The sequence below is a fragment of the Squalius cephalus genome (assembly GCF_949319135.1).
Source record: "Squalius cephalus genome assembly, chromosome: 20".
In the NCBI taxonomy this organism is placed as follows: domain Eukaryota; kingdom Metazoa; phylum Chordata; class Actinopteri; order Cypriniformes; family Leuciscidae; genus Squalius; species Squalius cephalus.
In genome coordinates, this window is record NC_137141.1 from 15,946,588 (window position 1) to 15,971,067 (window position 24,480).

General features: G+C 36.8%; 1 protein-coding gene across 16 annotated transcripts in view; it reads right to left on the reverse strand.

Moving 5' to 3' along the window:
- nrxn3a (neurexin 3a) overlaps positions 1-24,480 on the reverse strand; it is a 282,065-nt gene that overhangs the window by 211,273 nt on the left and 46,312 nt on the right. For all 16 annotated transcript variants that reach the window (XR_013819368.1, XR_013819369.1, XR_013819370.1 and 13 more), the window contains exons 6-7: positions 9,566-9,867; positions 7,150-7,311 (exon numbers count right to left, since the gene is read on the reverse strand). Coding sequence is in view for 13 of the 16 variants with exons in the window: in XM_079852844.1 (XP_079708970.1) it covers positions 7,150-7,311; positions 9,566-9,867 (464 nt within the window). In the remaining 3 variants the exon portion in view is untranslated. The remainder of the gene's footprint in view (positions 1-7,149; positions 7,312-9,565; positions 9,868-24,480) is intronic.

Here is a 24,480-nt window from a genome sequence, read left to right on the forward strand (position 1 = left end):
ATTTTATGCTAAGTATACTACAAACAGATTTATATATTGATGTACTTAATATAAACTAGTGCAGTGCCCGTGCAAAATCAGTTTTTGTGTTTTTAGTAATTGTTGGTTTGATGTGTTTGAGTGCTCATTGTTACAATTACACAGCAAAAGTTCAGTGACATTTTTATTTGTGCATGGTAGAAAGCAAATACTGATACTGACATAATGACATACAATAAATATGCAAAATTGAACTACATGGTTGCAAAAAATGGTGATATTAAGTGACATGTATTTGGGTATCTGTTTACAGGTAGCAGGAGTTTAGATTAGATTAGATTTACATTAGTTTAAACTTTGTTGTCATTGTGCAGATTACAATTATAGAGACAATGAAAGGCAGTTAGCGTCTAACCAGAAGTGCAAAAATGCAGAAAAGAGCAAAGTGAACAGTATAGACAGGTAGTGCAGTATAAACAGTATATGAAGTAAGTGGTATGGTGTACAATAAGGATATGGGGATTTGCCGTCACGATCGGTAAGAGGAGAGTTAACCTCGTTTAAGCCTGCATAGCCTACATAAGCTATCCTGTTGAATAGGCAGGGCAACTATTTAACATAGCATATTCAACATCACATAGTTACAGGCTAACTTCAGCACGCATGACACAGTAATAACTTAGCATTGAGACCAGGCTATGCTTGAGCAAACAGTTTGTGAATAGGCTACTATAAATGATGGCCGTGAAAGAGACTGTGAACGCATTGAATAGGATATGTTTAGTTGGTAAATAGCATAGGCTACTATTACACAGTAGCGATAACGTTAAGCGCACCAGAATAAAATATAATATTCAGAAGTAAACAGTGTAGCTGACTTACAGATTCAGTTAACATCCACAAATGAATAAGCGCGACGATTCAGGGAGCAGGCTACACAATGAACTCCGAGAAAGCGCTACTTAAGCTCTGTTGCTTACTTTGACCCTCTCCGTCTCTGGTCCTGCACTGTACTTACTCAGTGTGTGCAGTGTGAGAGGGGGAGTGGCCTCTGGCCCTGCGCTGTTCTCACTCAGTGTCAGTGTGAGAGGGGGAGTGGCCTCTGGTCCTGCGCTGTGCTCACTCAGTGTTAGTGTGAGAGGGGGAGTGGCCTCTGGTCCTGCGCTGTGCTCACTCAGTGTTAGTGTGAGAGGGGGAGTGGCCTCTGGTCCTGCGCTGTGCTCACTCAGTGTTAGTGTGAGAGGGGGAGTGGCCTCTGGCCCTGCGCTGTTCTCACTCAGTGTCAGTGTGAGAGGGGGAGTGGCCTCTGGTCCTGCGCTGTTCTCACTCAGTGTCAGTGTGAGAGGGGGAGTGGCCTCTGGTCCTGCGCTGTTCTCACTCAGTGTCAGTGTGAGAGGGGGAGTGGCCTCTGGTCCTGCGCTGTTCTCACTCAGTGTCAGTGTGAGAGGGGGAGTGGCCTCTGGTCCTGCGCTGTGCTCACTCAGTGTGCAGTGTGAGAGGGGGAGTGGCCTCTGGCCCTGCGCTGTTCTCACTCAGTGTCAGTGTGAGAGGGGGAGTGGCCTCTGGTCCTGCGCTGTTCTCACTCAGTGTCAGTGTGAGAGGGGGAGTGGCCTCTGGTCCTGCGCTGTGCTCACTCAGTGTTAGTGTGAGAGGGGGAGTGGCCTCTGGCCCTGCGCTGTTCTCACTCAGTGTCAGTGTGAGAGGGGGAGTGGCCTCTGGTCCTGCGCTGTTCTCACTCAGTGTCAGTGTGAGAGGGGGAGTGGCCTCTGGTCCTGCGCTGTGCTCACTCAGTGTTAGTGTGAGAGGGGGAGTGGCCTCTGGTCCTGCGCTGTGCTCACTCAGTGTTAGTGTGAGAGGGGGAGTGGCCAGCGGTAGAGCGGCAAAAGCCAATGTGTGCTTCTTTTACCGATATATTTAACTATATCTTTTGCATTTCTTATCCAAACAACGTCAAACTTGACACTGCACACACTTGTGCCCATAGCAAGACACCTGTCAAGTTTGAAATCCATCGGACTAATGGTTTGATATGTGAATAACAGACACACAGACAGATAGACGTTCCTGTAATTTATAGATAGATAGATACCCTAAATTGTAAATTGATACCCTAGATACCCTAAAAGTATACCTAAATTGGTATACTTAAAGTCTGCTAAATTACAACAACTAATTGTGTACTTGATGCACTTTAGCTATCCAGAAGTAGTGCTGAGGTCCAACTTAAGATATACTTTAATTATGCTAAAATATTTAATTATGCTAAAATGGAACATTGCAAGTATGTTTTAGGTACACTTAAAATATATTGCATTTAAATTATACAGTGATAATACTATTCTTACTAACAGTGATATTAAACACATTTTAGGCTTAATATTAAGAAATGGGCATTGTGCAATAAAAAGTACTCCAATTTAAGTTTAATTATAATATTTATATCAGTAAGTCTCAAGCGATATGTCAGTAAATATACACTCTTTTGAGTTTTTTCGCGATTGAACGGACAAATACACACAATTATAACATAATGTCCATTTTGGTGAGTATTCACTTAAACAGACGGTAATGTCTTATGTGTATAAGTGTATTGGATCCGTGGATTCGGTCTTAAAGTGACAGAAGCCTAACAAACCTGTTGCTGTCCGTTAATAAAATGTTAGTTCACCCAAAAATGTAAATTCTGTCATTAAGTACTCACCCTCATGTCGTTCCAAACCCACATGACCTTCGTTCATCTTCGGAACACGAATTAAGATATTTTTAATGAAATCCGTGAGCTTTCTGTCCCTCCCATAGGCAGCAAAGCCAAAGGCCCAGAAAGGTATTAAAGACATTGGTTCAACCCTAATGTTATGGAGCGACAAGAATTCTTTAGGCAAAAAAACAAAACAAAAATAACGACTTTATTTAACAATTTCTTCTCGTCTGTGTCAGACTACTATGCTGTTGATCTAGTAAGCACAGTGCAGCGCTTCTGGGTTCTACATCAGAATAAAGTCGTTATTTATGTTTTGTTTTTGCGCACAAAAAGTATTCTCGTCGTTTCATAACATTAAGGTTGAGCCACTGTAGTCACATAGACTATTTTAACAATGTCTTTACTACCTTTCTGGACCTTGAAAGTTGCAATGATGTTGCTGCCTATGGGAGGGACAGAAAGCTCTCGGATTTCATCAAAAATATCTTTATTTGTATTCAGAAGATGAACGAAAGTCTTACGGGTCTGGAACCACATGAGGTTGAGTAATTAATGACAGTTATTTCATTTTTGAGCGAACTAACCCTTTAATTTTAATCAAACAAAAAAAGAAAAATCACTCAATGTTCATGAATGAATAACTTAAATAGCTTTAATAAGGATTAATCTACATTTAATTTATACACATAAATATGCTTGCTAAAATAAGAAACCTACAATCTCCACTTTCACAAAGAACTTATAGCCACGTGACCTATAGGAATAATTATCATCAGCTTATTGTTGCTAGCCATTTATGATAGTTCACACAAAAACAAAAGAATTATTTCATCATTTACTCCCGTGATGTAAAACCTGCACGTTTTACTTTCTTCTGCATAGAATAAAACAAGATCTTTTAATTTGGCATTTTTATATTCTTCATTTTATTTTAATTTTATTTTCAGTTGTATTCATTTTGTTATGTGCTTTTGCATTTTATTAGTTTTTTAGTTTATTAATGATTGCTTTCAATCATTTTTATTTCAGTTTTAGTTTAGTAATTTTAGAACTTTAACAAACTTATTTAAGTTAAACTGGTTTGTTTTAGTTGCCAAGTCAACTTTGTAATTTTAAGTTTTTTCCCCTCAGTATTTATATTTAATTTTATATCAGCTTCATTTCAATTACCAAATAATAACAATAATAATGATAATAATAATACTAATAACAATAGTTTTAGTTAACAATAACAACACTGCTCAAAATGTCTTATTTTATGTTCCACAGAAGAAGAAAAAACTCATACAGGTTTGGAATGGAATGGAATTGGATTGACATGAAGGTGAGTAAATTATGACAGAATTTTTTAACATTTTGAAGTGATGCAGCAGTGTTTTATTTCACCAACATATTTTAAAATATCATATCCATTTCGTTTGAACACTACTTGACTGATATAGAAGACAGAGATCTCTCCTGCTGTTTCAGGCTGGCCAGTATTCAAGCTCTAAGCTTTTGCCAAATATTAACAGTCCTGCGGTGCTTACTGAGACAAATCTGCTGGATAGAGAATGAGAGAGAGAGAAAGGGAGAGGCTGGGGCAACCTATCTATCAGAACTCTCAGACCTGTCTCGAATCCATAGAGCGGTGCTGGCTCTGGAGCAAATGTCCAGAGAGCAAGGACAGTTTCATCCAGCCGGCCCAGCAAAGTGACAAATGACAGTCACCATGCACACATTCTGGAAACTGATTGTGATGGCGGAGCACAAAGGAAGGGAGCGGATTCCAGCTCGGCAGTGGAGGACGCTCAGTATCCAGTCATTAGAGCTGGCAGACCCCCGTGCAGCCACACACCCCGCCATACCCTGATTACTGTCCTTCACGCTCAGATAGAGAGTCAGACACAGGGTGGGTCTGAGGAAGACTATGACCTACCTATACAATAGTCTGTTTCATTTGAAGAAAGAGAAATAACTTTGTTGTTATCTGCGCTAAAAAAAGCTAGTCATCCATTTAATTTAGAAATATGGCATGGTCTTACAAAAATTATGAAATCAGCTTATCTTCCAGTGATTTTCTATGCTAAGACCATTTTTGTAACCTCTGTCCTATATACACTAAATAGCCAAATGCAGAATGACTGCAGTAGGCATCCTGTGCCACAGGGTGGTACACTCCACAATACTACACTCTACTTCCAATTAAAGACAATATCACATAGGTTAAACCATTACAAAAACACCACCAGAGCAGACAAAAATGTGTAGTGAATGAAAGTAAAATAAATGGAAATGAATATAAAATAACAAAACATAAAAAATATATATAATAATATAATATAATAATATTGTATAATCAAAACTAAATAAAAAACTTATAAATTATAAAACTAGACTTTTTGGAAGAAGGTTTTTAGTGTGTTTTGGTGTTGTTGTTTGTTTCTACTGTAACTATAGTAATTGCAAACACAACTACAGAAATTAGAGTCTGGACATTTTAGGTACACTCAACTACAAAAATACAATACACCACCCTTAAGATCATGTCATTTGGGTCAAACCCCATGTGTTTGAGCGGGCACAAGACACATGATCCATGATAACTATACCATTATCAGTTTCCAAATCAAATGTGAGGTTTTAACAAGTTGAGAAATGCATAAAAAATCTTTTCATCCTTGGGCTCATACTGTGAGAAAGAGTGTGAAGAGGAGGAGGTATCTATCATTATGGCCACCACTCTTGGGTGGGAAGTTCTGATATCTCGTCTTGAGCAGCTCTTAGCATCCAATTCACCCATCTAACACAGCAGTGTTACACCGTGTCCTAACTACACGTGACGCCGCGACACGCGATAAAAGTTATCTTTTCCATGTTAATCAGAGTCTTTGTCCGACGACGACACGCAAGGATTCTATTTTAAAAAAGGTTTCTATTTTTCTGCGACGTCGCGGCTGGAACAACAAACACAAAGTGTGGCACTGGTAATCTCAGGTACTGTTTATGTGGTTTATTTAATGTTAAAAGTGTGTAATGTGACTTTGAATATCATTTAGTGCTCTCAGCTTTGTAGCTGTAAAAGCAACAATGGATAATTCACCTCAGATCTTGAAATTAAACAAATGGAAACAAGAACATTCAAACTGTGAACAAACAAGTGTATTATTTGACAAAGATTGTTTTAGTAACTCAGTAGCCTATGTATTTGAATAATGTTTAAATGGTGTAATATTTGTGAATTTGATTATGTAGTCTACTTATCCATTTTCTTGCGATTGCCGTCAAGATTACTCTCTGATGCTGTGCACTTGCCGCGAGACTCCGCCCACACGCTGTTCTGATTGGCTGAAGTGTAGGTTTTGATTGATTTTTACGCATCTCGCAGTTGCGTCGCGTCTAGTGTGGACCGACAAATTATTTGTCGCTGGAATCTTATCGCATTGGGTCTGGTTAGGGTGTTATGTAAGCATTTGCGATATTGCAGCACATATGAGACTGATTACTGTAATCTCTGACAAGGGTAGCAGTTATTTCAAAACTCAGCACTGTAAAGAGCGAATGAAATTAGTTTTTTCCGCAAACGCCGATATTACAGGCCTTTAGCCCTGTGATAGGAGGGCCAGTCTGAGATGGAAATGGCAGTGATAGCTTCTTCAATAAAGGTAATAATTATCATTAGAGTTTAATATTACAATTAAAATTGTTTACAGTATTTGTTATTGACAAAATTAATAAACCTTTCAACAATTAAAACTTTTATCAGTAATTTAGTTAAGTTTAACACTGCATTACTGTTATGTACGCATGTATGTACTGTATGTATACAGTAGTCAACATTTGAAGTGGATCAAAAAAGTTCATCAAAGTTGTCCTAAGACAAGAACAGGTATTGTTCTAAATTCATGTATAACTTTGATGAAAGGTTTTGATCCACTTCAAATGTTGACTCTTGTGTACAGATATCTTTATAATTTAAAACCCAATGGTCCAACAAACAGGATTCATTATCTTTAAGCAAAATATAACTCTTTGTGAGATTTGCCCTATAGAGTCAGCTTGTGGGAACATTTTAATTTTGCATTGACAGATGTCTTCATGCCCAATTGTTCACTAGAATCTCTTTGGGGTTCACTTTTTCAGTATGATACATATTTATGCAAAGTCTCATCTCATCCAATCACCTTAGCCTCTTCTCTGGCCTCTAGAACTTTAATCAAATGATTCACCACAATTGAAAAGTCAAATTAAATATGCCTGAAACAATTTCGCGTCGGGGCAAGAAACGTATAACTCCAGCGAATTTCATTAGAGAAACACACCACGGGTTATGATGTCTGCTCAATCCTTTTCACAAGCTAAGCTGTACTGAATCTATTATTCTGCTCGGATGGTATATTCAAACATGTTCCCTCTCAGCCCAGACAAGGAAATGGTGATATGATGCTTGTAGATGAAAGAGCAGGAAGGGGTTTGTCCAGACCACCTACCTCTTTCAGGCAACCCATAAAATTGTTGCTGACAGGTGACCCAGGTAAGTCCGCTGTGCTTGGACTTCCTCCAACGTAGAAGAAATCGTCCGATCCCAGCATGGTGTAGTCCTCCTGCGTATAGCCTGTTGTGGTCAAGATGCCATCCACAGATATCGTCACCTGATTGAAAGGAACGACAAAAGGGGAGGAAAAAATTCCATTCATGAACATCATGGCTGTGACGGCCATTCTACCAAGGAATAGGTTAGCTTCGGTCTTGCTGGTTGCTGTTTGTCTTTGATTGTGCACCAAACACCTGCACGTCAAGATTTGAGTAGGCCGTTCTTGTCTAGTATTCGTAGACATACAAAGGACAGGTAAAGAAAATATTTTGCCGGAATATTTTCTTTATCTTTGATGGTGTTAGAAATGGTTTTCTGGTTTGGGAACCAGACTACAGACAAATTGCTTGTGCTTGTTTTTATGTTTTTAGGTTCAAATTCTGTGCACACTGGGTTAGTTGACACTTACATAGATGCATGCTTCCAAAATGAGCTAATACTACCACAAATGAGCATGCAACACAGAGGTCAGATGGTCTTTTACTAATAAAATGTGAATAGTGAGGTATACAACCACTGCAAACATTAAAGCATGCATCTTTTTCAAGCCGAGACGACATGCAAAGGGAAGCAGCACATATGAGACCAAAGCAAAAGCAATGAGGGGTAATGAGGGAGGACACAGGAAGTCATGACCTTCAACACAATACAGACAGGACAGGACACTGGGCAGATGGTGGGTTGCTCAGACAAGAGTTGTGGTGTTAGTAACACAAGGACTGATCCAGCATGAACGGGTCGGCGCGGCATGCGCAAACAACTGGAATCAACTGTCAGAGCTCCAGTGCTGAAGTAGCTTTTTATTATTTTGTTTTTATGCTGTTGTTTTCATCACTTTTTTGTTTAGGAAAGCTTCTGCCAGTTTTCTTATAGTATTTGATTAAAAAAAAAAAAAAAGCGCTTTAGAAAAAAAAAGCGTCCAAAAACAAAAAAAAAGGGTCGTAGAGGAAGTTCAAAGAAAGAAAGATGGAAAATGACAGTAAAGCTGTGGTGAAAAATGGGATGAGGACATTTGAAATAAAAAAGAAGGAAATCCCCGAAATACAAACCCCAGTCTGTTTTTTTTAATTTATGATGCCATGAAACCCCAAAAAAGAGAAAGAGGGCCAAGGAAACACACGGTAAACCCAAAAAAAGGACAATGAGAATGATATCTACCAGACAATGTAGTTTGTTTACCATAGCGTGTCCAATACCTGAATGCTTTGAGAAAAGGGGAAGAAAGGAAATTATACAATGTAAAAAAGGGTTGTTAATAAAATGAAACTCGAATGAAGTCATGATGAGTAGCACAATAGTGTAGGTTCTGGTTAGTAAATTAAAGAATCTAGTAAATGGTTCATGAGTGGTTAGTCTGGGTTCTGAACAAATGTTATCCATAGACAAATAAAGTATATGAGTGAGAGTAAGAATAGGAGGAAAAGAAAAAGAAATATAACGGATTCTCCAGAGTCTGTGGCATATCACTTTTTTTTTTTAATTGCACTTACTTAATCTTAATGCACATACTCACTGAAGCAGATACTTAAAAAGCCATTCAGAATACAGTATTTTTCAGCAATAATGTTCCGTATTTTTCCTTGTCAAAACAAATCTAGCTTAAATTTTTAGGCTCCTTCTTATGTAATGTTTCATAATGTGTTGTTTTCTGCTATAACCGTGAATAGTGACCTCTATCTAGCTGGCTCTTTGTTGTGATTCATATGGTTTTTGACTTTCCGCAGGCAATTGTATAAGGTAATTCTAATGCATGTTCTTGGCGTGATAGTAAAACAGCTATTAAACAAAGCAAAGCAAAAAAAAAAAAAAAAAAAAAATGTCACAGTCCTTGTGGATCAGAGCTGAAATAGCTTGTGCTTGTGGGCACTCACACCTCCACATGCCCACGCAAAAAGCGACATCTTTTCACTCCTGAGGGGCAAAACCACCCTAAATATTTACATATTTTAAAATGCAGTGCTGGAGTGATTTAACAGTTCACAAAGATTGGCTGTGGGTAAATGGAACGGTTGAGGTTGGTTGGAGCCTCTCCCCGCTGCCCTGATAAGACAGACTATTTGAAGAAGTGAGGTGAATATCTAGAGGGGTGAGAGAGACAGCCTCTTAAAGCCATCACACCACTGATAGCTTCAGACAGAAGTAACTGCCTGAGGAAGCAAAACACGAGGCAAGGTAGAAGAACTCAGAGAAGAAATAGTTGCATTAGCATCTCGAAGAAATTAAAGTAACCAAAAGTGCTAACTCAAACATATACAGTAGCATTTACCTCTGAATTGGATTTTAGCATAAACTGTCTGAGGTTTTAGCATTACCTGTCTGAGGTTGCGTGTGACTTTCACATCATGCCAGGCATTGTCATTGAATTTGCCATTGACAGGCTCGACAATGGCCTCGAAAGCTCCCGAACCCAAGTTGATGACCAACGATACAGCTCCGTCTTTTAGGGCCAGGTTGACGTAGTCTGCTGACTTGCCGGTGTGGAGGATAAGGCCATTTCTTTGCCAGGTCTTGAAGGACAACGTGATCTCGTCACTGCTACTCTGGATGGGGTTCTGAGACAAATCGTAGCAGAAGTACTCGGAACCTCGGAAAGTGGCCACGTTCTCTTCTCGCGCTAAAAGAGAGGAAATAAATGGTGTTAGAGCTTCTTGAAACAAAACAAACCCAAAGATAGGAGCTATGGAAGTTTTCCAAGATTGACCACTGAAGAAGAGCAATTAAGTTCAGGCCAGATGAAACAAAATGAGACAAGATGATGCATAGCAAAATAAGGCACTGTGGGCAGCAGAAAATACAAAGACACTGTTCATTTAAAGCTATAAATCTGATGAGATCATCAGTTACATTATTTCTCTAGTTGAAGTATATATGCACTTATGTTCAGTGTTTGTGTAGCACATCTGAATCCTAATTACGAAAGCTGTAGTGTCCTCCAATCCATCAAGATCAACTGCTCAAACTATGACAATATCCCTGATCAATAAGATCCTCCTTAGATTAAACAGAAGCTGCATCTGAAGTGGCATTTAGACTTTTACACACAGACTATTAAATCACAATATTATCATAAACAGTGCATATCGCACACCCCTATTTTAAAAATACAATGAAATGCAACATTAAACATAGGGTTTCCTAATAACATTCTTTAAAGTCAACATTATAATGGGAGGTTAGCCATTTTACTGCAGTAAGGTGACATTTCAAAGTTTTATTCAACAAGAAAAAATATAGGGTGCGACTTGAATTTATTTATGATTTGATAGGATAGAGAAAAATGGTCTCTATATTGCAGGTGGTTAAAGGGGAAGAGCTGAAAAATCAGCTAAACAGTCATTTCAGAGGTAGAAGATGAAAGATTACGGGTACAAACTTCTTTAATATGTTCTGAATTACGTGTTGAAAAAGTAAAAGAGGAATTTTGATATCAAGTTGACTTTAAATTAAGTTTTAGTGATTGCATGCTAAGTTCACATTGGTCATTGGAATTCAGATCAGATAATCTACTGCATCCACATTTATGGAAATAAATTCTCTCCTAGTCCCTGTGGTCCCCAGTCCATTAATCACCAAGCTATGGTGGTGTGACTTAGAGCAGGCAAAAATACACATATCTAATAGAAAGTTCCCCCAAACCAACACTGGACATCATTTACATCAGGCAGCCAGAAAAGGACCTCAGCACTAATGGCATCATTGATTTATCAGTGCTTCACTTGGGCCGCCGTGGAGTCGATATATTCTCTGGCTAAATGTTGACAAAACACTCACACATCCAAGTCTATGCTCCACCTCAGCGATCAGCATTAGTGGATGTATGTGTTTTAACTGACCGAGTAAAGACATCTTGACCTGTTTTGGACTGGACCTAAGGGAGCATGAGCGGACTTGCAGGGTTGCTGAGCACGTTTTTCTTATCATGGCTGGTGCTGGTGCCCAGCTGTGATACACTTCACATGTTAATAAGCTCATGGTTAAGAATGGGGCAAACTGACTGACAGTGGAACATATTAAAAGCACATGGGACCCTGATGCAGCTGGTGAACACCAAAAAACAGCCCTTCTGTGCAGTCAGAGAGATGATTCAAATTATATCGCTCATCACAAGGCTGAAAGAGACAGATTAATGGAAGATGACTGAATGGATAGTGGGAAAGAGTTTTGTCCAGCAGGAGAGGGTGGTGCCTTATCCATGTGTCAAAAACTGTCAGTTAGACGTACTTGGATACTCATTGAGCAAAGCGCACACTGCTGAAGAGATTCTCAAGTCCATTAATATTTGGCTAGGCTGTAACAAAAAGAGCTTAATATTTAGCCTGTGGAGATTACTGGACTGTGCCAAACAGGCTCAAGGAGTTTCTCTAGAACAGATACAAATATACACAATATATAAATGTTATATAGATGTAATATAAATAACAGTTTTAATAGCATTTTTTTAATCATAATGAATTGTATTAATACAAATAATAGGCTATATAATGTATTAATTATGTAAAAAATAAAATATGTTATTAAAAATTTGATATATATATATAATTTATAATTTATGCTTATTTAAATTAAGTATATCAATGTGTGTATGCATACATGATAATATGAATTAAAATACACAATTAAAATATGCATGTTATATTTTAAACATACATATAATACACACACACACACATACATATATACATATATATATGTATATTTATATATATATATATATATATATATATATATATATATATATATATATATATATATATATATATATATATATATATGCATATTATATTAGGTGGTATTATTTTCAAATCATGTTTCAAGTGCATGGATCTTACTGCAGCTCTGTTTAAGATATATATCAAATAAAGTGAATATTTCACCTGCATTGCTGTGTCTTACTGCAAACACCTGCACATAACTGCTAAATCTCAACATCGTAAGTAAGCAACTTAGATCACCTGCTCGAAACAGAAAGCAAAAGGTTCCAGTCTGCTGAACAGGGCTCAGTGTTTTCCTAGAAGCACATGGGTGTTTTTGTGCGCTACATGCTGGCATAGAAGCCTGGTGCCAACACCTCAACAGATGCATTATTACTCCCCAGAGCATGGCTACCGTTAACAGCGTGATTCTGAGAGAGCGGGCCCTCATTTAGCTCCTCGACACCTTATCTGCCTCCTCCTGACTGACTCAAGCGGTAACCGCATCCCTGAGGTCCTGCCATGCCATTTAAGTGCCAGGAGAGAGTACTGATCAATTATTAATTAAACAGAGTGTTGTTTTTACTAAAGACACCGCTCCACATTACTGCCAGATGTTCCCCCGTACAATCACCTTAAGATCTGAATACTTAATAAGAGTTGCTGATATGATGTGGAATAGTACAGTGAGTGGAACGGAAGATGTGAAGGATACATGAGAGTCAGTAAGGGGAAAAGAAAGAGGAAAAAACATGGACATTAGGGCTGTGAATCAATTTAATATATATTAATGTTTTTTATATATAAAGTAACCAAAAGTGCTAAACTTTTTTTATCTTATGCTCACCAAGGCTGCATACATTTGATCAAAAATACGGTAAAGCCTGTAATATTGTGAAATATTGTTACAATTTAAATAATTGTTTTCTATTTTAATATATTTTAAAATGTCATATATTCATGCGATGGGAAAGCAATTTTTTGCAGCCATTACTCCAGTCTTCAGTGTCACATGATTCTTCAGAAATCATTCTAAAATTCTGATTTGGTGCTCAAGAAACATTTCTTCTTATTAACAACGTTGAAATGCAGACTATAGTCATTTAAACTTACATTTAAAGGGCATTAGCCAGATGACTGTTTTTTGTTTATCATAAAATATGATAAATCTTATAGTGGCTACATTATTGGCATTAATTATTTTGTACATGTTAACCAGTCCATATACAAAAAAAAAAAAAAAAAGAAAAAAAAAATTGTAATTCCAAGCCCTAATATACATATAAAGAATGACCAGAAGAGACAGAATGAGAAAAATTTCATTGCCAGATATTTGGCAAACAGAATAAAGTGATTTGCTTCCACAAGAGAATACAGTTTCCAATATGTTAGTAAGAAAAAGTTTACACTGTGAAGATCATGATTAAATTGTAAGGATAATAAGAAGACATATTGTTGGCTATGTAACATACTGGTGATCAATACTAGCCTTGCAGAAAAACCCAACTGAGATTAAAATTACTGAATGCCATTTATTCATTCCTTTATATTTGTTTTTAGACTTTCTCCTCTATAATGTTTCCATCCTATAATCTAGAACTATAATAACAGAATACTGTGAACAAAAACCGGGTACAGAAGCACATTCCCCCACAGAAGCACATTCTGTCTCGCCACAGCACTCCTTTCAAAACAAAACCTTATCTGTATAGATTTTTAATGAAAATCCCCATGAGGGGCAAAGGTACTTAATCTCCTCTATAATGGAGAATGCGACAGAAAGGAGGTTATGGGCTATGTGCGAGATAGTAAACCTGCTGAATTATGAAACCTTAATGAAAACATCATTATTAGTCAAATCAGCACCAGGGACAGAGATTGTTATCGAATCGTAATTGCAATGGTCCGCTAACGCTTTTTCCCTTCACTACACAGAGACGGATGGTGGTGGTACGGTCAGAGACGTTCTCATGCGTAAAGGTGTCAGAGGCCCAGGAGTGGAGAAAAGTACTGTCGTTAGAGAAGCCATTAAATCCAGCATGCTTTGGGGAGGAGACCATTACAGGGTAAGAGCTCTCAACCTGTCAATCACATGTGAGAGGATGCAGGCAACTTTCTGACCAATTGGCCTCTCAACTCCTAAGAACAAAACTGCCGTTTGCCACATAGTGCCCTCCACAGAAATACAGTATCCCATGAAAGACACAGATGGAAATGATAACAAATGTATCAAAGGTGCTAAGATTACTGGTATTAATAATAATAATAATACGTTTATTTTTTATAGCGCCTTTCAGAAAACTCAAGGTCGCTTTACAATAAAGTACAAATAAACATGACATAGAAATGATACAAATAAACTGAGATGGATGACATAATAGATAGAGGTACATATACATAAAAATCAGATCAGTCAGGAGTCAGGGAAACAAAAAGATATGTTTTAAGGTGGGTTTTGAATTCGTGTGATGATGAAAGGTCGCGGATGTGTTGGGGAATCGAATTCCAAAGAGTTGGGGCAGCGGTGCAAAAAGCCCTTCCACCAAACGATGATAGTTTGTGCCTACGGATCGTCAACAGACCGGTATCGGAAGATCTAAGTGTGCGAACTGAGGAGTAGGTATGGATGAGATCAGAAATATAGTTGGGGGCTAGACCATGGAGTGCTTTGAATGTGATAAGGAGTATCTTGAATTGAATATGAAAGCGAACAGGTAGCCAATGATATTCAGAAATGGACGTAAGCGCGCGATATTATGAAGGTGAAAGAAGGCAGACTTAGTGAGCAGGGAGATGTGTGGAAGGAAGGAAAGAGAGGAATCAAAGATTATACCAAGGTTTTTGACAGTGGTGGAAGGTTGAACAAAACTCCAGCAATATTAACATTGTTGATAATTATATAATTATATATATTATATATAATATTTAAAGGGATAGTTAAACCAAAGATGAAAATTCTATCATCATTTACTCATGTCGTTGCAATGCATTTAATACATTTCGAAATGTGACATTTTCAAGAAACTGTGCATCAGGATTTGATTAGTTTGTGAGAAGTTAGAGAAAATCAGGAGAAAATGAGAAACATTTTGATGAAAGATTTGATAAAACCTTTTTTTTTCCACAGACGAATCAGCACAACTAGATCAGGGATGTTCGAAGAATTTTATATTAAAAATGTTGGTATTTAAAGGTCATAAATTGCTTAAGCAAAAAAGGATTGCCACATATTTGCCCACATTGTAATTATTATTTTTTGTTCTTAAGTTGTAAATAAAACTAATTATTTGAGTGTTTTATAATAAAAAAATTACATAAATTCAAAATCCATGTTTAATTCAATGTGTTACTGCTAATTCTTTGCAATTAACTGTGAAATTTACAAGCAATTTTGGAGATAAATTGTTTCTACACCTATTTTTTCAGTGCATTAGACACATTTGAAATGAAAATGAACAAAAATAAAAAACTGAAACCAATACAAAAAAATGATTCAAATCTGAAGTAAATGTGATACATTTTTGCATTGTCTGGTCTATAGAATGAGCGGATTTTTGATTAACTATAAAACACTATAAGAAAGAAAGATGTTCGTTCTAGCATTAAGCCTTTAAAGTGATCAAAACATGAAAACATTGCAACAGAGTACATAATTAGAGCTAATCAATCTCCCTAAATCTATTTCTCTCTCTCTCTTCATCTGTCAACTGAGAGCAGTGTTAAGGCTAATCTATCCCTGCAGATCCAGAGGGAGCTTCCAGACAGTGCAGCCCGAGCATCCGTCATGCAGTGGTGATGGAGGAAATCAATAAAGAAGGAAGGAGAAACCAGGCCCATCTCCCCCGGCCTGGCCTAGAGAGACCCTGGTGTCCAGGCCAAACTACCGTCACAGACAGCTGCTGACTCACCAGCCTCTTGCAACCCTATATTACAATCTCCGATTGTCAACTCACACCAAACCCACCCACTTCCTTCACATAACACTTATACTGTTCACTCCCTTTGATCAAGTTTATATATTACTCATATTTCATATATTTATAGATTATTATTTTAAGAACCTATTAATCCAGCTTTCAGTTTTATTTGTGCTGCTTATTTTTTGTAGAAACAAAGAAACAGCATTTATTTTAAATAGATTTTTTTGTAACATTATCATGTCTGTTCTGTCATGCATCCTTGCTGAATAAAAGTATTTATTTAATAATCTATATTTTTTATATATACAATATTAAATTAATACCTACCAACTAGATTTTAATTAATCAAATAGTTTTGGACTGAATTATAACTAATCAAACAATGTCATGGCATAATTTCAGTTAAATTTAATTGCAGTAAAAAAAAATAATAATTGTGAAGGATTTTTTTTTTATCAATCATAACTAACATTCCTCTTTCTTGCAGGATTAACATATGCTTTTTTGAAAACTAAACGTCTCCCCAACACTTGGCCGAAGTGTGTCTGAATATGTGCTTGAATACAAAAAGAGGAAACAAAACTAGATGCTGTCTGAATATAACAAGAGAGCTGGACAGTTAATAATTCAAACACTTTTAATTTAGTGTTTAGGCTATATTTTATTCTATTGATATTTAGTTGTGTCCAATATGTTGCATTGTTTTCTAAACCAATATATCCCGCTACTTCAGTGATTATGAAAAAATATTTATATATTACATGGGAAGCAAGCTTCTAATAACTAAAAACCTACATTTGGTCCCAAACTAGCAATTTCCTTCAAAGTGCTAACTACCTAATTTCACTGAACATTTGCTGAGAAAGACAAAAAATATATGTTAGAGGTTCAGAGGGCCTGAAATAAGAGTTTCAGGCCCTATTTCGTATACTTTTTTCCTGAAAAGTGCAGTTTGCTGATCTAAGTGTGTGAGAGAACATTCTGGATAGGAGAGACCTGCCGCAGTCCATGTTCAGCTTCAATGGCTCGCTCCTCCCTTTTGCAGCTTTTAGCTGCTACTATTAGCTTTCTCCCTCTTTTTCTCCATCTCTCTCTTGGCCTGTCTGCCTCCCCACTGGTGTCTGGGTGCCAGTCTGCCTGTCACAACCACCGTGTAGAAGAATTAACCTTTAGATGCAGAGTGATACAACGTGATAATATTTGTCATTGCTTACAGTGATTACAACAGAAAAAGAAAATCCAAACAAAAACACACTCCACAATAAAAAAAAAAAAATGTTTTGCTTGTCTTGACCCAGACGAATGTGTTATGTTAAAGTAGATGTAAAACAGGATTTGTCACCAGGCCACAAAGCTCACCAGTGATTGTAAAGACCAGAGTAGATGTACAGCTGGTCATGTAAAAAGTGATCGAAAGAATGATGCAATGTTATAATTATGGTATATGGCGTAAGTGTGTGTGATGGTGCCTTATTGTGAGAGTGTGACGAGCCTAGCTAGGACAGGAGTGGGAGTGAAATCAGCAGGGAGATCTGGACTCGGATCAGGTGCAAGAAGGCAGGAATTCCAGATAGGACCATCTGTTGGTCTTTCTCAGAGCAAGCACACATGCAATTATAAGTTCTGAAAGACATTATGCTCACAAGTCTTACGAAAGATACATGAAAGACTACACTCTAAAAAAAAAGATGGTTCTTTAAAAGTTCTTTACATGTAGTAACAGTTCTATTAAGAACCGGATTGTCCTGAAGAACCCTTTATATGCTGATTTATGATAAAGAATATGCAAAGCCACCTCATTACTGATTTTCTGGAGCTCAGACTCTCAACATACTCTAAATAGGTAAATAATTTCTTTCTTAAAATGTCAATAAAATATAAGTAACAATCATTTCCTAACAAGTATGTTTTTTTCTCTTTTTAGTTTAATGAACATGCAAGTGTGAGCAGCTCTGTTCAGTTTAGGATACTCATCTTCTCTTCTCCACAATGTAAGTAACAGAGATATGGAATTTATGATCTGTATTGTTTGATTTTTTTTTTTCAATTATGACTTTATGCCTAAACATACCCAGACTCAAAAAACATTAAAGCTATCCCATAACTGTATATCACTTTTTCTTTTTAACATAAAGGGATCATACTTTTGCTAATTCTGGCCTTCGTGAAAATAATTGATTTTACATAATCAAATGGAGGAAGAGACACAATGTAACTCTAAACTCAATTGTGTATTTCAGATGCTGTCCCATACCATAACCTCATCATCTGCAGAGAGAAACTGCCACTCAGAATACACACATAATGAAGGACATCATAGGGGATTGTGAAGATATTTCACTGGAACTTGGTCTTCATTACATCTATATCGAGTCAATTGTCATTTATTAATGTATTCAGCTAACAACTGTTAGTAGAGCACTGTAATTTTTGCTACAATCTGCCATGTCAATACAAAATAAAAGTACCTAATTGACACAACATGCTGTTTTTTTTTTTTTATGTAAAACCCAAATAGAGGCAACAAGATATAGCCTAGGATATAACAATCCACGGAACTACCACTTTGACACTTCATAAAGTTCATAAAGAGATTTAATCCATATGAATTGAGCGGTTTAGTACAAATTTTCTGAGGAGACTCAATCTCTTTATATGATGAACAGATTGAATTAAGGCTTTTATTCACATAAACATTCATCAACGCACACATCAGATATGGTAAACTGAAGCTCAAGCATGCTTGCTGGACGTGCGAGAACCAATGAGGTTCATGCTCGTGTGTAATGCAGCACGTTTGAGATTCTGCAAGAACCAATGAGGTTCATGCTCGTGTGTAATGCAGCACGTTTGAGATTCTGCAAGAACCAATGAGGTTCATGCTCGTGTGTAACGCAGCACGTTTGAGATTCTGCAAGAACCAATGAGGTTCATTCTCGTGTGTTACGCAACTCGTCTGAGATTCTGCAAAAACCAATGAGGTTTGTACAGTTGAGCTTCTGTTTATGCTTGCTGATAAATGTAACTTATATGTGAATAAAAGCCTAAATTGAATCTGTTCATTATATAAAGCTATTAAGTCTCTTCCGAAAAGTTAGACTAAACAGCTCGATTCATATGGATTAGTTTAACGATCTCTTTATAAACCTCTCGAAGTGTCAAAGTGGTAGTTGCGTGGACTGTCAATGGAGGGACAGAATTCTCTCAGATTTCATTTAAAATACCTTAATTTGTTCATCAAAGATTAACAAAGGTCAAAGATTAACAATTGATGAAAATCTTTTTGATTTTTGGGTAACCCTTAAATTCTTTCACCCATTTATATACACATATCCAGTATAATGCATTAAAACACACAATCAGCATCAAATTCATCATGAAGCTGTTATCTGCAGCTCTGGCTTGAGCATTTCCTTTCAAATCTGGTGGCATGAGATCTTTTCAAACACAAGAGTGGCAGATTAAACTAACTTTCCCAAACCTTTCCTCCATGAGAAATGAAAAGATAGCAGTATACAATCTAGTCTGTTAAAGGCCATGTTCTATCAGCCCATCTGTCAGCGATGAGAGTATTATCTCCTCTACTATCTTGTTTTAGTGCAGCAAAAGTGAAACTACATGCAGATCAGCTCTTGAAATGACAAGCATTTCTGCTCCCCATTCCATTGAAATTGTTATTCCGCTTTTGAAAAGCTTCGGGATACTGTTTAAGCATTTGCTTTCACAATCCAGGGAAAGCAATTTCATACCCAGCTAATTTAAATTGGCCAGCTCTTTTTGATCTCTGGCATTAAATGTATTTCATTAATTTTTTCTCATATTTTCAATTACAGGTATGACGCTCTAGGATTGAGGGACCATCTGAAAAAGAAGAAGAAGAGGAAGAAGAAGAAGGCTCTACCAGTCCAACAGCAGTAAAGGTATTCATTGATCGTGTTTTTCAAGCAACAATTTGTATTGTCATCACATCAGAAAAAAAATTACCATGTTTTATAGTTGATGTGAAGCCATTAAGGGTTCATCGTTTCCTGAAATAAAGTTACTTCTGTAATCCAGAATTGAACTTTAAGTGCACTAATTTAAAAGAACAGTTGTTAATACAACAATTCATATAGATATAAAAAATGTATAAAGTCTGGGTGAGATCAGTGAGATTTCTAATGTTTTTGAAGAAGTCTCTTATGTTCACCAATACAGTAAAATTGTGAAATATTAAAATGTAGAATAACTGCTTTCTATATGAATACATTTTAAATTGTAAATTATTCCTGTGATACATTTTGCTGAAATTTGCAGTGTCTGCAGTGTCACGTGATCCTTCAGAAATCATTCTAATATGCTGATTTGGTGCTCAAGAAACATTTCTTATTTCTATTAAAAAGGGCTGTATAACATTTCTTTTCAGGCTTCTTCGATGAATAGAAAAGAACATTGTTTATATGAAATACAAATATTTTGTAGCATTATAAATGTCTTTACTGTCACTTTTGATCAATTTGATGTAGCTGTCCTTGTTAAATAAAAGTAGTGTATATATACAATTTAATTATTCATTTAAAAATGTATAAGCCTATGTATTAATAGCATGAGACTGAGAGTATATGTTGTCGTAACAGCAGACCTTTTTATTAGTGCACTTTAATGTTATGTTCCAATATTAACCTCGGCATAGTTTTCATCCACAGACTTACATAATTGTCATTGTTTTCAAGGACATAAAATTTTTTCATTTTTTCATGAACTGCACAGCACTGAAGCTGCATTTTTTGGATCATTGGAGATGTTGTTGGCTTTAGGAGTAATGATGCCACTAATGATGAATTACACACATTCATTAATCACAAGGATTCAATATATACTGGAGGAAACACAGATTCTTTCACAAGAGTTCTTCTGTAGGATCTACATTCGCTGAAAATGTCACATTTTTCACTGTATCTACAATGCAGAGCTATAGTGACATTTCCCTCTGAAAGGCTCCGTTCCTGCCGCTGTAATTTGGTGTAATGGCACATGTGCCATTACAACAAAATCCTAATCCTGAAAAAGGCAAAAGAAAAGCACAGAAAAACTAGAGCAAGCACGGTATCAAAGGAAAAAGATACTGTCATCTCAGGGGTAAAACAGGGGGTGAGGTTAAGCTAAAATACACCACAGATCGACAAGCCAAAGAGGAGAGGAGAGATTCCTCCAATGGAAAAGACGGCAGATAATCATCAGAAATGTCGGCACACACAAGAGAACTCGTTTGTTAGTCCACGCAGCCAATGAAAATGGATCACAATGAAACAAAAAGGAGGAAAATGATGGCTGCCATTTCCATTACAATGAATAGCCTACCTCATGACGTCTGCCTTTTAAATGAATAAAAAAAACTACATAATTCAAACTAAAATTAATAGCAAAAAATGTGCATTAACGGTCTGATCCAAAAATATCCATGATATAGCACTGTATTTTTAAAGCATATGACCATAAATTGAACACTAACTCTCTATTTGTGAGCAGTGGATTGTGAGTTATGCAGAAAGGCAGCGTTATTCATAGGAGTGCTCATATACGCCTGTTCTTCGGGTCAGTATGTATTCTTACCCGAGGCATGACAGCCAGTCCCACGAGCATTTCATTTACTTTGAACATAATACAGTGTTATTGGCCATTATCTCTGCTGTCAGCTGCTGTGCTGATATTTAATGAAGGGGCATCTATGTCTGGGTGCCATTTTTCAGCTGCCTCGGTGTTGCCGTGGAGACATGCCGGTGGAGGGCAGTGGGGCTTGGCCCATCATTTTCCACTTGAACCAGATAAGACAGGCATTTAGTGCCACAGCCCAAATTTAATATTTATTTTCCAACCACCTTCATTTGCATTTTACATGTTTCAAATGTTACACCAAGAGGGAGAGTGAGACACATCGCCTGTTAGTAGAATTACTGTTTTATAACATACAACTGAAAGGTTATATTAGGGATAGAGGAAAGATATTTTGCACTACACAAATGCACAATTTATATGCGATATACAATTGCGGGCCAACGTAACTGTGCACATTATTGTCAACAACTGAGTGCACTTAGTGAGGTCAAATAAAGCCACTTGATTTCCATTGTGCATTTGCATTTATATTTCGAATCCAAATGCTGTATTATCACAGTAAACAATAACAAAGTGCATATATCATGTAAATGGGAAGTACTTGGACAAGTAGGAGTGCACATTAAATGCTAAGTTTTCAAAAGAAGGAAAAAGCCAAAAAACAATACAAGAAATTTGTGAAAACAGCAAATACATTGCAGTTTTTGCTTGGGTCATTAAATGAATTTAATATCCACAATTATAACAGAGTACAAACACAAAACCAATACATAGAGTCTAGAGCAGAGACGAGAATAACAGCACAAATCATTTGCAGTGCAGTTGTAGATGATTAGGAATTACTTTGGGATATATATATATATATATATTTTTTTTTTTTGTCATATCATAATTTCCCTGCCAATATAAACTGTGATACAGTTATGGAAAAAATCAGCTTTCATAAACCAAGGAGTACAACTGGAAAACACAAAACTGACCAGTAAAGATAGAATAGCACTAGCACAAATCTAATTCTAAGCTAGAACATAAGAGCTGTTACGATTCCTCGATTAAAGTCGAGAAATCGATAAAAAAATTTTTTTTAAAAATCGATTGCAATTTACCCGTGTCGAGTAACCGGCATTATACCGGAAGTGCCGCGTTTCACGGACGAGAATCCATGAACCGCATTATCACACTATTTTCTAAGGCTATTATGCGCTATATTAAAACCATTTAAAATCATAATATAGCATAGTGCTATAGTGAAATCACAAAGGCTGCGATTAAGTTAAATAAATATATGCGCTGTTTTTTTTTGTTTTTTTGTTTTTTTTCACAGAAGAGGACAACACTTTAATTATTTACATGCGTGTAGATAAAAGTACCTCAGCTCTGTTCACAGTAAACGCTGCTCCACGTAAAGCTCAGTCTCTGCATGTGCTGCATGTCGCGGTTTATGTTTCATAGTTGCACAGTTATCATTTATATGCGTGAAGCGCGTCTCAAACCCCATCTCGGCATGCTTTGAGTTTGGGTTGCTTATAACGTTCATCTGGGAACGCAGTGTGCGCCATATCACAAGATTTGTGACGTAACTTATTTGTAAATCTGCGCCAACACAGGAGAATACATAAATATGTTTCTAAATATGCAAATTGTTGTTCATCGCGATTTCAAAATAAAAGTTAAACCCTCGCACTGAGTTTGCATGTTTTGATGTGCACATATTCTTGTTCAAGAAATTACAGCGGCTGTTGCACTTCTATCGTACAAAATTGACCAAATATTAAAGATTAAGTGGACATTTGAATTCAATGTTGTTTGACCAATAATAAACAAGGACTTGATCATGCCGTGTAGTGTAACAACAACTAACACCAGGCCGTTGGCGCCCTCTGCAGGCATGTTAGAATACGCAATGTACATAATTTTATGTTTATATTAGTTTATATCATTTATTTTACATGGTGTTGTTCAATGAAACCATTATGATTACTTTGATACTTTATTTGAACCAATTATTATTGCTTGTTATTATATATTTGTATTTTAAGTCATTTTAAAGGCTGTTATTCACTTGGATCTATATGATTACCACAATTTTTTATCCGATTACTCGATTAATCGCGCACACACACACACGTATCTGCATAATAATACAATTTATAATATAGTTTAATTCCAAAATGTATCAGAATGCAAGGACGAACTGCATTATCAGCATTGCCACTGCTGGGTGTTATAGACGGCATTAGTGTAAACAGTCAGGTTTAAACAGTAATGTTAAATTGTTCTTTCTTTCAGGTTGGTTACTTTATGGCAGAGGAACAGTGTGAAATCTTTTTGAAATTAGTTTGTTAGCTATCAAAATTGTACATGGATAGCTACGTGAATGTGACTATCAAACCGTTAACGTACAGAGATTTCTTCGCTGTTTTCTGGTTTTTTTGCTCGCGGGTTTCTCTATAGAGCTCCCCCTACAGCTTCGGAATAGATATTTGACAACACTGTCATCAAAACTCGTTGGCGACTCTCTCCCCTCCCATCTTCTCCCTCTGGTCATGTGCATTTGTTTTCAAAGAAGCCGGCGAACGCACGGAGCCATGTCCACTGAGGTATGTATGATACACAGAAGGCTAGCATATAAATGTTTAGATTAGTGTTGTCACGGTCAGGGTTCGAAATGACTTAAGACTCTTGGGGGGTCCCCTAAAATTTTATGATTAAATTATTAAAAATTCTGAAGACTACCTTGCTACATTATATACTGTAGGCAAAATTATATGGACCAATGTTGAAGGTGGGATAATGGTCTTGGGATGTTTTTCATGGTTTGGGCTAGGCCCAGTATTGTAGTGGTGTCTGGAGAAGTGGCTATAATCTAACAGGTAAACCTCTAACTCTGGAGCAACAAAGTTACAAGTTCTTTTTCCTCTTTTTCTCTCCATGATGCAGGATTCTAAATTAAAAACATAATATTAGCTTCCTAGATAGCTTACCAAGCTCTCATGTATACTCATCCATGCTCAAATCACA